Below are 14,475 nucleotides of genomic sequence, written 5' to 3'. Positions count from 1 at the left end.
GAAGCTATATACTGAACCTTAAATCAAGAAGAAGTAATGAATTGTGTACCAAATTTAAAGGATGTTTCAGTAAATTTTCATGCAATACTACATTGCCAAAAATCATATAAGACGCCCTAAAATCCAACTGCCTCCCACTCATCATGTTGCGTTCCTATAAGTGTTAGCCGGGTTAGCAAACGCACATCGAACTCAAACAAGTGTTTGTTCGACTTGGCTGCCGTCAAACTGGTCTCAAACAACTAAGCCGGTCCAAAGCCCAACTTGCAGAGCCGCCAGTCAGTTGCAGTTGGTCGATCGGAGCAAGCGGACGTTTTAGCGCGAGAATCGAGAAGAATAAGACCGCAGAATTCAAGATCGAGGGCCTGCGAAGACTGAAGAATTAACGAACCTGAAGAATCGCGATCGCGTGTGCGTGGTTAGTGTGCGTTCGCGAGAGATGTGCCGCGTTTGATTACTTGATCAGAGGTCCAGGGCATCGAAGGTCACCACATCCAATGGCCGGTAGACGCCACCTGCTGCTGATCCTGCTGCTGATCATGCAGCTGATCGCCACCACGCCGGCGTCGCGCAGCCTCAGCGTTAATGGCAACAACATTTGGCGGCGGGTGCGCCTGGTAACCAGCCAGGAATCCGATCGCAACGCCTACCAGGTGCTCAAGCCGAGTAGCCGTAATGCCAGCAGCACCACCACTACTACCAGCACGACTACTAGTACTACAAGTAGCACCACTAGTACCACTACTCCGGCAGCCCCTCAGTCCCAGCGATCTGCCAAACAATTGGATCTCAATTTTCCGGGTGGCAATGTCTCCAGTGCTGCCCGTCTCGAAATGTCGACGGAATTCTTTGTAGTACCCACACTATCGGCCAGCAGTTCTAGCAGCACCACGTCCACCACCACACCAGCCACGCCCCGTCGGAGTTCGGGGGCGAAGGCGCGAGCAGCCGGCACCACTGGACGGGTGACTCCCGGGAGCAGCTCCAACAGCACGCCCCCCAGCATAGTGTCTACCCACTTGCCCTTCGCAGGACTACGCAAGGAGCCGTGGGTGGTGCCGGTGCTAGTTCTGGCCACCCTCACCATGCTCATGATGGCAGCCTTCGAGATCTTTGTGCTCTTCAAGGCCTGGCGGACATCCCCGTCGCGTAGGCACCTCTTTCTGGGCCAGATGCTGCTTCTCGGCCTTTTCGCCTGCGCTAGTTTGGGGGCAATCATCACCGCACAGCCCTCGTTGATCAGCTGCGGAGCCATTCGTTTCGGAGTTGGCGTGGCCTACGCCCTGGTCTTTGCCGCCCTGCTGGTCAAGTGCGTATTTCTGATTAGTCTAAATGGAGGGGTCTATCTGCCGGCTCCATACCAGGGATTGCTGCTCCTCTTTGCGCTGCTCATCCAGGTGGCGATCGGAGGGCAGTGGCTGCTTACCCAACCACCGGAGGTGTACACCACCAGTGTGCCTGTGATGGGCAGTGGCTTCCTTAGCACCACGGTGGCCTCACAGACCAATTACTCGGCACTGTTTTACCCCACGTCTTATACCACGCTGGACGGCACTCCGGAGATCTACACCCGGATAGCGGCGGTCAGCACCGTGCTAATACCGCTCTGCAAGACGCAGTTCTCGGAGCTGCTCTTCTCGCTGATCTACATTGTCTTTCTGATCGTCTTCATCGCCGTGCTGGCCATCAAGTCGCGTGGCATCAGGGACAACTACCGTGAGGCCACCTACATTGGGCTGGCCATCGGAGGAGCCATCCCCATCTGGCTGGGATGGATGCTATGCGGCCTGGCCGTGGCCGAACGGCACAAGGACGCTTGCGTAGCCTTCGGCCTGGTAGCCACTTCCGCCACGGTCTTCCTGGTGATGTTCATGCCCAAGGGCAGGCAATTGGCGGCCATGGGCAAGGAGGGCCTGTACGTGGAGGACCGCGAGGAGCAGTTCAGTTCCCTGAGTCGCGCCGGATCCGGCTACTCGCCCTCGTTCTTCCACTTCAAACCCATCAAGTACGGCGTGATGAGCGGCTGCGGACTGCCCAACTCTGCATCCAACACGGGCCAGGGACTCAGCTCCAAACACTGCTCCAGTGCCAACAATGGAGGTGGTAAGTCCCGCTCCTACGAGCTTTTCCCCCCTAAATGTGTCACAATTTCTGCCCGAGGCGGTCGGACCCAACTCAAGCTAGATACAGTTCCATTTCGGCCCCATTCCTCTGCCCTTGTCAGCTGTCAGCCTCTGTTAATTTTGTAATAACTTTCTTTTCTTTCGTGCCTCATGTGCGCAAAGGGGCGGGGCTGGCAACCTCTTGAACTCTGTTTATCCATTTGCTTGGTCTTTCTAAAAGCAAAAACGAAGTCGGGGGAAGCAAAGCAAAAGTCTTAACTTTCAAACACTGTGAGCTTCAGCAGACTGTAGCCAACGCACCGTGGTTCGAGTAGCTAACATGAAAATTTATTCCAAAAATATTACACCGATTTTAGGTGAGAAAGTTACTAAGGGTTAGGGCGATATAAAAATCATAATCAATTGTGTCCAACATCATTGTTTATTATTATTCTGATAATTCTATGTACATTAGTTTTAAATGTCCAAGTATAGTGCCAATTAAAACCCAATTTTGTACTCAATCAGTTGAAAGAAAAATCCATTTCTCTGCTGCGGGACTCTCGGTTTCATTGTCATTGCCAATGTCAAACAAATAATTAGATAGTTTCGCGAACCGCGCCCTGTCATTATTTTCATTTGCATTGGTTTTGCATTTCTTTTCCAATTAGTATGTGTGGCAATTTTCCTTTTGCTGCGCTTCATTTGCCAGTACGAGTATGCAAATTTGAGCGCTTTCATTTCTCGGCCACTGGCAATTGTGGGCAATTTTTCGCGGCGAATTTGCGTGGCTTGCAGCCACTGTGCGACGGCATTAACTGGGCTTAAAATTGTTTTGCCGGGCCGTGTAATTGTTTGGTATATTAATTTTGCCGACGCCGCAGTCGTCGTGTAAGCCAAGTGTAAAAAGAGCTCACATCCAACGATCCATCTGTCTTTCAGCTTTCGTTTTCATTTTCTATGTGAGAACGTCCAGGTTCGTGGGTTAGGTCTTTGATTAAGTTTTCGCTGCTGCGGCTTAAATCATTTCTAGCGATGCCAATAAAGCCATCAACACCGCTGAAAACTTATTAGTGGAATTTCACATTGGTCGGCGTTAAATTTCGCTGTCAATGAGATTCGCTTTTCAAAGAGCAAGTGGAACTGACTTGCAATTTTCGGCCATTTATTAACTGTCTGGCAGAAACAATATTTGGATTTATCTGTATTATATTTATTAGTTTTCGTTTTCTTCTTTCTAAACAATAACAAGGCTCAAAGGGCTCTAAACTATTTTAGCTTTCTAATGAAAGCACAAGTTGAGTGGTTTATGTGTGTGGCAAACTGGAATGATATGGGGGACTTCGGGGAAGGAAGGGCGCCCACTGGGGGCTTCAAAATGTGCGTGCTTGAGCCACGTAACACTTTACGTAATTTAATTAAAGTAAATACATCACAAAAGTATGATTACATCTAGCAAAAACATTTCGAATGGAAATGGGAGAGGAAAACTTAAGGTAGTTCATGTGGAAAACGAAGCAGAAAGGCTCTGCGCACAGCGTTAGGCAATTGAAAATTTAATTGAGGTAATTGGAAGCGATGGAATTACTTTAAAAACCTACCACAGGCCCATCCAAAGTGAAGATATTATAGATTTTTAAACTATTTCAAATCCAGCTATATAATAATTTGCGTAGTGCCCAAGCGCTGCAATAGGTCTCCAAATTATTACAATGCATTGGTAGACCCAAGTAGGAAGCGTTTTACATGGCAGCTACTTGACGACGACTCCAAGTCCAAATCCGAATCCCAATTCCAATCCGACACAGTATGTGAGCCATGCAAAAGGGGCAGGACAAAAGCCGAGGTGCAGCTGAAACTTTGGGGAAGCTGGAGCCGAATCTGGAGTTGGAGCCACGGCCCACAAGCCAAAGTGCCTGTGGGCAGCCCAGGCTCAGAGCTCAGAGACTCGAATTCCGATTTCAGTTCCAATTCCAATTCCTATTCCGACTCGGTGCTCGGCTGAAGAAAGGAGGCTGAGCAAGTGAGGCAGCAGCAGCCGGGGACAGACGAAATATAGGTAGGTTTGTATAGATAGATAGATAAATGAGAGATATAGTGCTCTGGCCCGGCTACATATATATACGTCAAGCTGTCTGCAATTGAAAGTGCATTTGAGGGGTAACAGAAATCAACGACGAACGAAAAAATAGGCAGCAGGCAGAAACCTTAAGAGCCAAAGACAAATGTTTGGAGACACACGAAGCACAGCAAAATCAAAGTAGGCACAGAGCTTAACAAGCAAAAGAAGCAAACATCAGCCGAGAGCTGCAATCGCTGCCATTATCGTACCCAGACCAGACCAGACCAGAGCCATACCTCAGCCCATAGTCTAACCCGATCCAATCCAATCCGATCCGATCCGATCCAGAAACATGTGTGTGGGTTGTGTAGTTGTCTCGCTGACTCTTCGACTCCGACTCCGATTCGACTTCAACTTGAGCCAGGCTGAGTGAAGTGAGCCAAAGGCAGCGACAGCAAGGGTTTCGGCTTGATTAAGGGCACAGAAAGAAAAAACTGGAGCTACATGTGGGCAGCGGCTGAAAATTTACATAAGGCGATGAGGCAAGAGAAAAATCAAAAGTTTTTCCCTTTTCGTGCCATTGCTCGGACTGATTGAAGAGCAAATGACTTGGGCAACGAACTTGATTTGGCTGGCTTGAGTTGACAGCTTAAGGAGAGGCAAATTATTGGATGTGTGCCCCTGAAGTAAGATGCAATCTACTGCTAAGGTTCTCGATCATGTGCAAGTTGAAAAACCATGGGCCCAGGCAGGAAATAAAACGATTACATGCCTAGGCCTCTGCATGGGCATTTGAACAAATGCAGAAAACAAAGAACTGATTTTTTAAATAAGATTAGCTGATACATAAACTATTTTGTACAGCAATTAATAACATCGCCTAAAAACTACTATTAAATCGGCTTGATATGGTTAAAAAGCAAAAGTAATAGCTACCTTAAAGGATGCTATATCTTCGGAACTCTACTTTGGCAATTACATATATAAACACAGTAATTAATAAGTAAACGTCCTAAAGAACTTTCATGACCTTAAATCATAAATGTGCTCCAAATTAGGATTCCTACAACTGGTAAGCCGAAACCGCAGGGTGAATCGAAAGCCATTTCCAATAAATCCATAATATCGAATTTCCTGCCAAGCCTTTAAACATACACACTCACTGGCACTTATGTGTGTGGTCGTTGGCAGCAAGCAGTTCGGCACATAATTCACTGAACAATTTGCAACAATAAACTAAACGACAGCTAACGGCGTTGACGCCAAGGAATGAGCCGGGCCAAAAGATTCCAGGGCAAGGGCAGGGGCAGGGCATGGCCAGGGGATCAGTGGACCGGGGGAAAGGGCGCAGACAGAGGCCAGCTCTCGATGATTGCCGCCATGAAGTCAAAGTCGAAGGCGAGGAATGAACGCAGATTGACAGCTGCAGCTTGGGTCTTTCGTGCACACAGAAAAATGTAGATCCCTTTTAAATGGATATACAAAGCTATGAAAAACCACTGCTTAAATAATGTTATTTAAAATCAAGAAGGAAGGATTGAAGGGTATAAAATTCCGATTTTAGATTTTTAAACAATAAAAAAAGCAAGTCTATGTTTTTTTGCAGTAATTAATAATTGAAAAAACTACACCAAAACGAAATTTTCTATTTCTATTTCTATTATATTGAATATGATATTGATCCGATTTGATAAAACCTAACCCGCAATCATGTGATTATGACGATGGTTGGGCGAACATGAATTTTGACACGGCTGTTGATAGTCATCAAAGATATATATTTTTCAAATTGTTTTTATATATCTTCTTTACAGCGGAGCAAATGTCTGTCTAAAATCCATATACCCATTGCAAGGGTTTACTAATTATTCCATTAAAATTATTAAAGCTAGTAACAATATGGAGTTGGATTGTAAAGTTCGTTGCCTAAGTCATTTGTTTTGGCTAGCATAAAACACATTATTCAACGAAAATCTAAGGCATGTTTAAGTGAGTTAATCGTGTGGTGTGTATTTCATTATAATTTCTTGCTGTGTGGGTCCAGGTTTGGCTGGATGCGGCGGAAAGGATGTCGTGGGGATGACCAGGCTGTTGCCGCTGATTGGACGAGAGTTCAAGGTTGCTGGGTTGCTTTAATTGAAGTCGCATTGTTGTAAGCGCTTCGGGCAGCTGTTAACAACGAGCGGCGCGATGACAGGCGGTGCCACAAAAATAGATACTCGTACATACTTCCGTTGCCGCTCCTTGATGTTATCATAATACCCTAACCCCTGGGCCCCGGCGAACGCTTGGTGGGAAAACTGCAACTGGAATCTGTGCGCAGATGCCTCCCGAGACGATCCAGTGACCTTATCGGTCCGCAGAGTGTCCCATCTTCGACTTGGCAATGACGCCACTTGGCCAGTTGGTCAGTAAGACGGACCGGGCCCATCAATCTAGGCATCTGGGCATCTGCCAGCGGTCTTTGTTCTCTCTTCTCGGCATCGCAATTTTTTGTAATTTTATTGAGTGACTTTATGCCAGGCAGCCACATACATAAAATCGATCATTCATGCCCGTGGAGCCGGGCAGATCCAACAGATTCGAGCAGACCTTGGAAGGTTAAAGCTTGTCGCTACACTCCCGAGACCCGTGCGGAAATTTTTTTATATTTGTCTTATATGTTTATCGATCGATGTGGATTTGTCAATAAAAAGCCCAGGGAGGCCACATAGTCATTTAACTGTGAACAGTCTAGAGATTGGCTTTGTATCTGTTATTTTTTTACTTTTCGCACACTTGAGGACCTGAAGCTTAGCTCCATCAGAGGTTTCGTGTGTTATTGATGGATACTTCCAAAAGGTTGCTTCATTGTCGTAAACCAGTTGGACCAATGGAGCTAAGCTAAAAGAAATCTCAGTTATATGATGAGAAGTGCATAAATTATGGCCATTATTATATTAGATTCTTTTGTAGAAATTATATTTTGCGCACAAAACTAATTGGAAAGTATTAAGTTTCTGCCTGAAGAGTGAACGCAGGTTCGTTCCCTTAGTCTTTTGTTTGCTCCATTAATATACATACATAAAAAATTGTTACCTTAGTCTTTCGTTATTTAAATCGAAAATACTTACCAGCAAAAAACATTAACAACGATAATAGAAAGTACGATACAAAAGAATTGTAATGTTAATTTGAATATTATTTACCATTACCTTTGTTGTAGGAAACACATTTTTCATTTATTTCCCGAAGTAAACATATAAGAGATAGAACAAATTGTTATATTTGATTGCCTGGCTGTCAGTTATTGGAAACAAATTTAAAGCAATCTAAAAAACACATCAGACAGCAATTTCCATCAAATGATTTTTGTTAACCTGGCTTTGTTTAGAGCATAACTTTGCCGTGGGGCACCCATCGAAACGCTTCGACCAGCATCAGCTGTCGAAAATATGACATAAAAAAGATTCGATTAGCCTCAATTGTTCTAAGACCACTGACAGCTAACCAAAGACTGAGGCAACGAACTTGAAATTGAAAAACCAGAGAGCAAAAACAAAAACAAAAGAACAAAACAAAGCGGCGCGGGGCAGAAAACTTGACAACGATGATGGGCAAGATGATAATCACGATGATGACGATGGCGCAATGTACAAATCTGTGAAGTACGTGTTGTTGAGTATCGTAACCAACTTCAGTTTGCAGTCGGTCGCGGCGGCTGTGTATGGGACTTAATATATGAGTTGGGTAAATGCTGCCAGCACGTGCTTGAAACGAGCGTCACTGTATATTACCACAAAATTATAGCGGTTTGCAATAGGAGCCGCTGCCACGGATAGCCGGGCTGGATGCTGTGGAGCGATGATATTTAGTTTTGCCTAGAAGTGCCACCAGCCGGCCAGCAGCGTAATCGATAACCAGTTCCGAATTGCGGCAATGAAACCGAAAGCGGAAAAGCCAACTCAGGTCTTGGTACCAGCTCTTAGCCCGGCTCAAAGCGGTTCAGTCCATCAGATCGCGGGGTGAGCGGATCTGAGGAAGCCGAGGGAGCCAATGAGCCGTGCGCCAATGCACATGCTGAAATTATTACGCTAAATTGGCCAGGAGATCGCCTCGGCCTTACGGTATATTCATCGGCTCGTGGTTACCGCCCAGGGATAAAAGAATAGGTGCATATACGAAGAGTGCGATATGGGTCCGCATAAAAAGAATGACTAATGTAAAGTGTTAGTCCGTACTGCTACAATTAGCCATTGCAAACAATAAACAATCAAAAATAGATAATTTTAAATTTAATATAAGATTCAACATTTTAAATTAGTTTGCATTCTGTTCTAACATATTTTATAAAAATATGCAAAGATTTGAAAATCCAAAATAAGAACCCTAGGCAAATATTAAAAGTTTGGCTTGCGGTTTAAATATTCCTAGTCATGTGTACTTATCCAAATTAAAGCATTAAAATATATAGATCAAAGAATTGATACTTAGGAATTCATGTAAAACTCTTAAAATAATCTGATCGTGAGTCAGAGTGTCACTTCAAATTTCTAATAGGTATGGTAAGTAAAGTAAGCAAATGAATTCGTTGGATGTTTCTTTTACACGTTTTATTCATGTTGTTTAGGGATATCGCCATAAAAAAGTGTCCAAGGAGATCGCTTGATCGCTTTTGTGGTGCTTTAACCTTATAGTAAGATATATCTATGGCTTCTGGATGTTATACACGACCCAGCTCCCATCTCTGAAGCACTCACTTAGCTGAAATGTAAATTGAATTGTAGCAATTCGAAGGTCATACGCCCTTAGCCGAAATATGCAAATTGCGCAGCGTTGCGGCCATGTGAAAAATGCTTTTCTTCCGGCTCGCAATGGAATGGAAACCTCCGAAGCCCAGTTCATGACAATGAACTCTGACTGGAGGAGATAGGGGAAGTTGGGTGGGGATGCGATGGGATGGGATAGAAGGGGATGGGATGGGATGGCTTAGAACGAACGTGGCCAATTAGTTATAATGCTGCTTCGTGATATCACAACATCTGGCAACTCACTCTCAAAGAGCCAGACAACGGCCAAGGCAAAAGCAACAACCTTTGGCGCTGCGGCCGCAGGCAGAAAGAAAGAGTCAACGCCGAAGCCAATGAGGAAAGTCTGGAAAAGCAAAAAGCCAGCGCTCGGCGAAGAAATTACTCAAGTCTGCAAAGTATGTAGCAACTAACAACAGCAGCAGCATTAACAAAGGCAACTCGGCTGTGGCAAGAACAACAGCGGCGAAGGCAACTGGCCAACTGAGCAACTGAGCAACTGAGCTGGGCCTACAACAAAAACGAACAATGACAATCTGCACGTAGCAATCAGTCAACGTGCGGCAGTTGGTTTAACTCCAACTTGTTGCCAGCTAGATAGAAGATACTGCGCCCAGGGTGAGGAAGCAGATGCACTGAAGCGGGGGCGGGGCCGGGGGACTCCGACAAACTGCAAATGCAAAATGCAAAACGTGGCTCTGTCTCCGCCAATAGAGATGGGCAATTTTAATGAATTTTCCCCGGCCGGTGAAAGAGGCAGAAATAATTAAATGCAAGTGAGGAAAAGTAAAAACAGCCGTGCCAGCACACGGAAAGCGGAATTAAAAGTGGGAAAATAATGGAGATGGAATAAATCGCCCAGCTCAAGAAGGGGAATAATTCATAGGAAGAATTTCTACAGTAGCCGGAAAGACATGCTTTGGGTACATATTTCAATTGCCACAGGAACACATAACTTCAGTTGGATAACGCCAATTAATGGTGGTATGGATAATAAGTAACTTTTTATTTTTTTAAAGTTTGATACAATAATATTACAAATAGACCATAAATTTGCATTTCTGCAATCCACTGTAGCTAATAAAGGGTTTACATACTATATTTAAAACAAAAATGCAATAAGCATTCTTCTAGTGTCAATTTTTCTTATTAACTAGATCTATAAAAGGGAAAAACAATTTTTAAACATAATTTTAAATAAAGTCAGGGGCACGTATTTCTGCCATCTCTAGCCATATACATAGGACTCCTCAACTCCTCTGGTGGGTACACCAACACCAAAGAAATCCAATCTCTAGAATGGCAATACATACTTGCACTTAATTAGCGTTTTTCGTTATATTTCGTCTCTTTGCGCTAAGTTGGCTGTCAGCTGTGAGCTAAAGTAGCATATTTAATGCTGGCGCACATAATTCATAATGGCCAAGTGAGCTGACAGACGACTCAAATCGGAGAGAAAGATTTTCTAGTTGGTCTCGGCCCAAACGGAATTAAGCCAAATTTGCCGCTTCAGCTGGCGGCGGCTGCTGCTGAAAACTAGTTTATTTTTTAACGCGAAATGCAAAAGCCTGCCCACCGCAGATACAGATACAGATACACATATATATGGAGTCACAGGCACGGATACAGATACATATACAGATACGGATTCCGATTCCGATTCTGGCACACACATGCAGTTTCATTTTCTGACACATAATTCCACATTCGTGGTAGGGGAAACAGAACAGAAGTCTCAGAAAAACAAGCGGGCTTAATTTCAGTATTTGCTCTAAGTTAATTAGAAGCCCAAGGAAGTGCCACGGAAAAAAGAGGTTGGCATGTTACAGCAGCTTTTAACACCGTTCAGAGTTCAGATCCCCCGATTTTCCAGCCTCTCTTCTCGTCCCGCTTTTAGTCAGTTTTCATGTCATTAACACAGTTTGCCACACTCGTTCAATTCGTTGGCCCACAGAGCTGTTGAAAATATAATAATAATCGTAAGTTATTGCCCCAGCTGCAGTCCGTTGCTTTAACTCGCATTCGTTAGGCTTTAGCCCTCTCGAGTGAATATTAACCAGAAGTTCATGGGCCCACTGGCTGCTGATTATGCCAAGTGTACCACAGATATAAAAAGTCCAACAATTAGGTCTGGTTCTTATCTAAAAGGGGAACTGGATTGCTGAATCGTGGGAAACCAAAGATTTGGCTAAACTTTAAGTTAATTTTAAGTCAGTTAAGGGGGAAAATCGCAACTGCTACCATAACGCACATTTTTTATTGGGCGTCGTGAAAAAATTGTGTAGCAAGCCTCTGGGTATTTTGCTATGCAATTTTTTTTAACCCCTTAGGGTAATGAAGGTCACAGCTCCGTAAAATGGATAAACAAGGGCAAAAACTGTTTGCAAGTCCAACACAAACCGATTAAGATTCCAGTGGATATAGCTCGGGGTTTTGCCCAATACCCGTAAAAACAAAAATAAATGCACACTAGTGGGACTGACTTTCTCCATGGCTCGAGGGTGCAGAGTTAGCCCATTGACATGAAATCGTTTGACATCATTAGGGCCGCCATAAATTGGCCGGCAAAAGTGTGAAATATGGCAATATGGGTAATTTCCTCGAATTGGGAACATCTGCGTCTGGGTTCGGGCTCTGGGTCAGGCCAATTAAGGCTGACCGTGGGCAGGATTGTGACATATTTACTGATTTATCTGCGAGCATTTGGCTAAGGTTGCAATCTAAGCACATGAAAACAAAACACATATATATATAAACACACCTATTTATTATTTTATTTTTTTACTTCTTATTTGTCTTGTCATGCATATATGTCATCAAAAACCACCGCCAACCAACACGACACTCATCTACAACATCAACAACGAAAACGAAAACATCCTCATCATCATCACGAATGCATCGACTCTATATACATATCTCCCCTTATCGTTAAAACATACTTCACCTCCATCATTATCATCATCATCATCACATTCAAACCTTGTCAAACGTAATCAAAAAATTCTCGACACGCTCACGACCCGCACACTTGCATATGTCATTTCATAATCCATTCGTGTGGTATCTGTAATTTTTTCATTACCTTCATGTTCATCAATCATTCGGAACCTTTTTCATTGCTGGTTGACTCTTTTGGTTTTGTTTCCGGTATTTTTACCTTTTCGAAACTTAATCGAATTTACATTTATTGTCAAAAACCAATAATTACTGTACATATATGTTTATCCTATACGTAATACTACCTATGCGCGTGTGTGGGTCACGACTGGTTTTGTTAATGGTTTGGTTACTCTGGGATCTGGGCACTGGGACTCCCAACCACACACGCACCCACTCCTCCACCACCGCACCACCGCTCTACCGCACCTCGCACCCCGCAATCCGCCGACAGATCGGGTTGCTCTGGTCACCGCCGCACCGCCGAGCTATACGCGTATGTATCACTATTTTCCAGCACACCTGAGTCCGCACCCGTTCTGCTATTATCCTCCCGCACCACCACCACCACTGCCACCGCAACCACCGCCACCACAGCAAGCCACACCGCCCACGCTCACGCCGTTGACCCTCAAGCAGTTGGGCAACTCGCTAACCTCCATGACACAAGCGGCGCAGTTGGCCAAAACGCTGCGCTATGCGCCAGGTAATACTCGCCGGTTGCTGGCCATCCCCTAGGGATATTGCCGTTTGTCTGCAGGGAGGGAGTCATCCGAATGTGGTGAACACATATTGTGCAATTGGGTGGATAGCATCCACTAGCAGTTTTGGGTTACTGTACTCTAAAGGTAGAGACAATAAATATTTATAGATTTATTTGCTAATGAAACATGGCTTAAAATATTTATTTGTTTAATGTATGCACACTTTACCAAATCAATTTTCATTTAATTCATAAACATACAATTTTTTGCAAATTTAAATAGAATTATTTGAAACGGCTTTTCAAGGGGAGGGAAAACTATAAAATACACGACATATAGTCAATCGATGATTGTTTTATTAACTGAATTATATTAATGTTGGTAATAAATTAAACATAACTGACTAATTGATTAATCAGCTAATGATTTAACCAATATTAGTTAAAAGGAAACCCTATACGGGATGTACTACCATAATTTGTAACCCCACTCGAGGCTACGCATCCCTGCACTCAAACCGTACTACCCATGAGCACTAAGGCTGTTCCCGAACTCCGAATGGATAGTAATTCTGACTCTTTCCAGGCATGTTTATACGACCAGACGAAACGAATCTCTACACCACGCTGGAGCCCACGTTGAGCAGCAATCCGAATGTGTACTTCCAGCGCAGCGGGGCCGTCCATCCCGGCATCCTGTACTGAGTAATCCCGAGGAGATCCCAAGGAGCACCGAGCATCGAGAACACTGGAACTGAGTATTTTTTCTTAACTTTAAGGTACGGCTCCCAAGGAGCAGCAATAAGCGAATGATATTCCACGATCATTTCACATAGTGTAATAATTTTGTCATAACTGCTAAGATCTTTGCATCTAAGTTTGCGAAACGAAGAATACATATAGCGACCTAGTAGACTAAGGATCGGACCCCACCTGACCCCGGGAATTTTGATATATTCCTATCGGTCGGTCAGAGGGTTTGTGGAAGTTCGTGGATCTGCGGAGTGCAGTCCTACATATAGTTTAGCAATATCGACCATCTACACTGGTTACATTTTACACACTCGCTGTAGCAACGATTCTATCAAATAAGTCATTGAAAGCAGTTAGCTGGCCTCGCGATTCCTAAATAATCTTTCCGAGTTATTTCTGGCTTGTGATTTATTAAAGTAAATTGTCCATCAAAAGTTTTGATAGCATTCGAACAGCTCTGCTGTTCTGAAAAAACTCAAGAACGCAGGGGCAAACCATCTGGATTAAATATCTCGACCAAAACTCGGCTCGAATTTGCGTTAAGAGCATTCAGCTCAATTGTAAAGGCAGTGAGAAGTCCCTGGAATCCACCTGATGGTCGTCGGATATATTTGTACAAATGTTTTGCCCCTGCGAACACACATACTCCAGTAAGTTATAGTAATAGGCTTAATATCCATTTGTCTAGCCAAGTAAAGCGATCGCTTAAGCAAACACGAAATGTTGTACATACTGCAATGGCCCCGAGCCACACACACACGCACACTCGGTGAGCAAGCCAATCTTAATAAAAGAAAAGAAACTGAATAACAACTCTCGATTGCCGCACAGGAACATCAGCAATGACGATTACAATTAACTATAATTGCAAATTATTCGCATAGCAATGCCTATTAACGCCTGCTTGGCCCACAGAGGGGTCGCTCCAGGAGGAGGACTCGATGGGATGGGATGGGATGGGATGGGGTCCAAGTGCGGGGAGGATTATTGGATGCCGACGCGGCGCTACATGTTTCAAATAATTTGTTAACGCCTTTCAGCCGGCGATTGGTTTGGGTGCAGCTCGTCCGGAGCTGTATTGGACAGCGGCTGTATTGGAATAGATAAACGTTCGACGATTATCGCCTG

General features: G+C 44.2%; 1 protein-coding gene and 1 long non-coding RNA gene across 4 annotated transcripts; both read left to right on the top strand.

Annotated features, from left to right (window-relative positions):
* Positions 1 to 290: 290 nt before the first annotated feature.
* On the top strand, positions 291 to 14,170 carry LOC6616495. Of its 3 annotated transcripts, none has more exons than XM_032718696.1 (3): positions 291 to 2,103; positions 12,409 to 12,597; positions 13,181 to 14,170. In XM_032718696.1, the coding sequence occupies exons 1-3, from the start codon at positions 498 to 500 to the stop codon at positions 13,297 to 13,299; spliced, it is 1,914 nt and encodes a 637-aa protein (XP_032574587.1). In that variant the 5' UTR covers positions 291 to 497; the 3' UTR covers positions 13,300 to 14,170. The 3 variants fall into 3 exon arrangements, with proteins under 3 accessions (XP_032574587.1, XP_032574586.1, XP_032574588.1); XM_032718695.1 differs by having other exon boundaries at positions 12,346 to 12,597; XM_032718697.1 differs by lacking the exon at positions 12,409 to 12,597.
* On the top strand, positions 5,788 to 11,774 carry LOC116801094. The gene is made up of 2 exons (XR_004361771.1): positions 5,788 to 6,153; positions 6,209 to 11,774. It is a non-coding gene; the product is annotated as an uncharacterized LOC116801094 (long non-coding RNA).
* Positions 14,171 to 14,475: the final 305 nt, after the last annotated feature.

The sequence above is a fragment of the Drosophila sechellia genome, chromosome 3L (assembly GCF_004382195.2).
Source record: "Drosophila sechellia strain sech25 chromosome 3L, ASM438219v1, whole genome shotgun sequence".
Taxonomy (NCBI): Eukaryota; Metazoa; Arthropoda; class Insecta; order Diptera; family Drosophilidae; genus Drosophila; species Drosophila sechellia.
This window is presented reverse-complemented; position numbering and strand designations above follow the sequence as displayed.

Bases quoted from the DNA above. Each gene is read 5' to 3' on its own strand.
- LOC6616495 (XM_032718695.1), top strand. From the start codon at position 498: ATGGCCGGTAGACGCCACCTGCTGCTGATCCTGCTGCTGATCATGCAG. The intron at 2,104-12,345 runs GTAAGTCCCGCT...ATCCGCCGACAG, and splicing joins CAGTGCCAACAATGGAGGTG to ATCGGGTTGCTCTGGTCACC. The intron at 12,598-13,180 runs GTAATACTCGCC...GACTCTTTCCAG, and splicing joins AACGCTGCGCTATGCGCCAG to GCATGTTTATACGACCAGAC.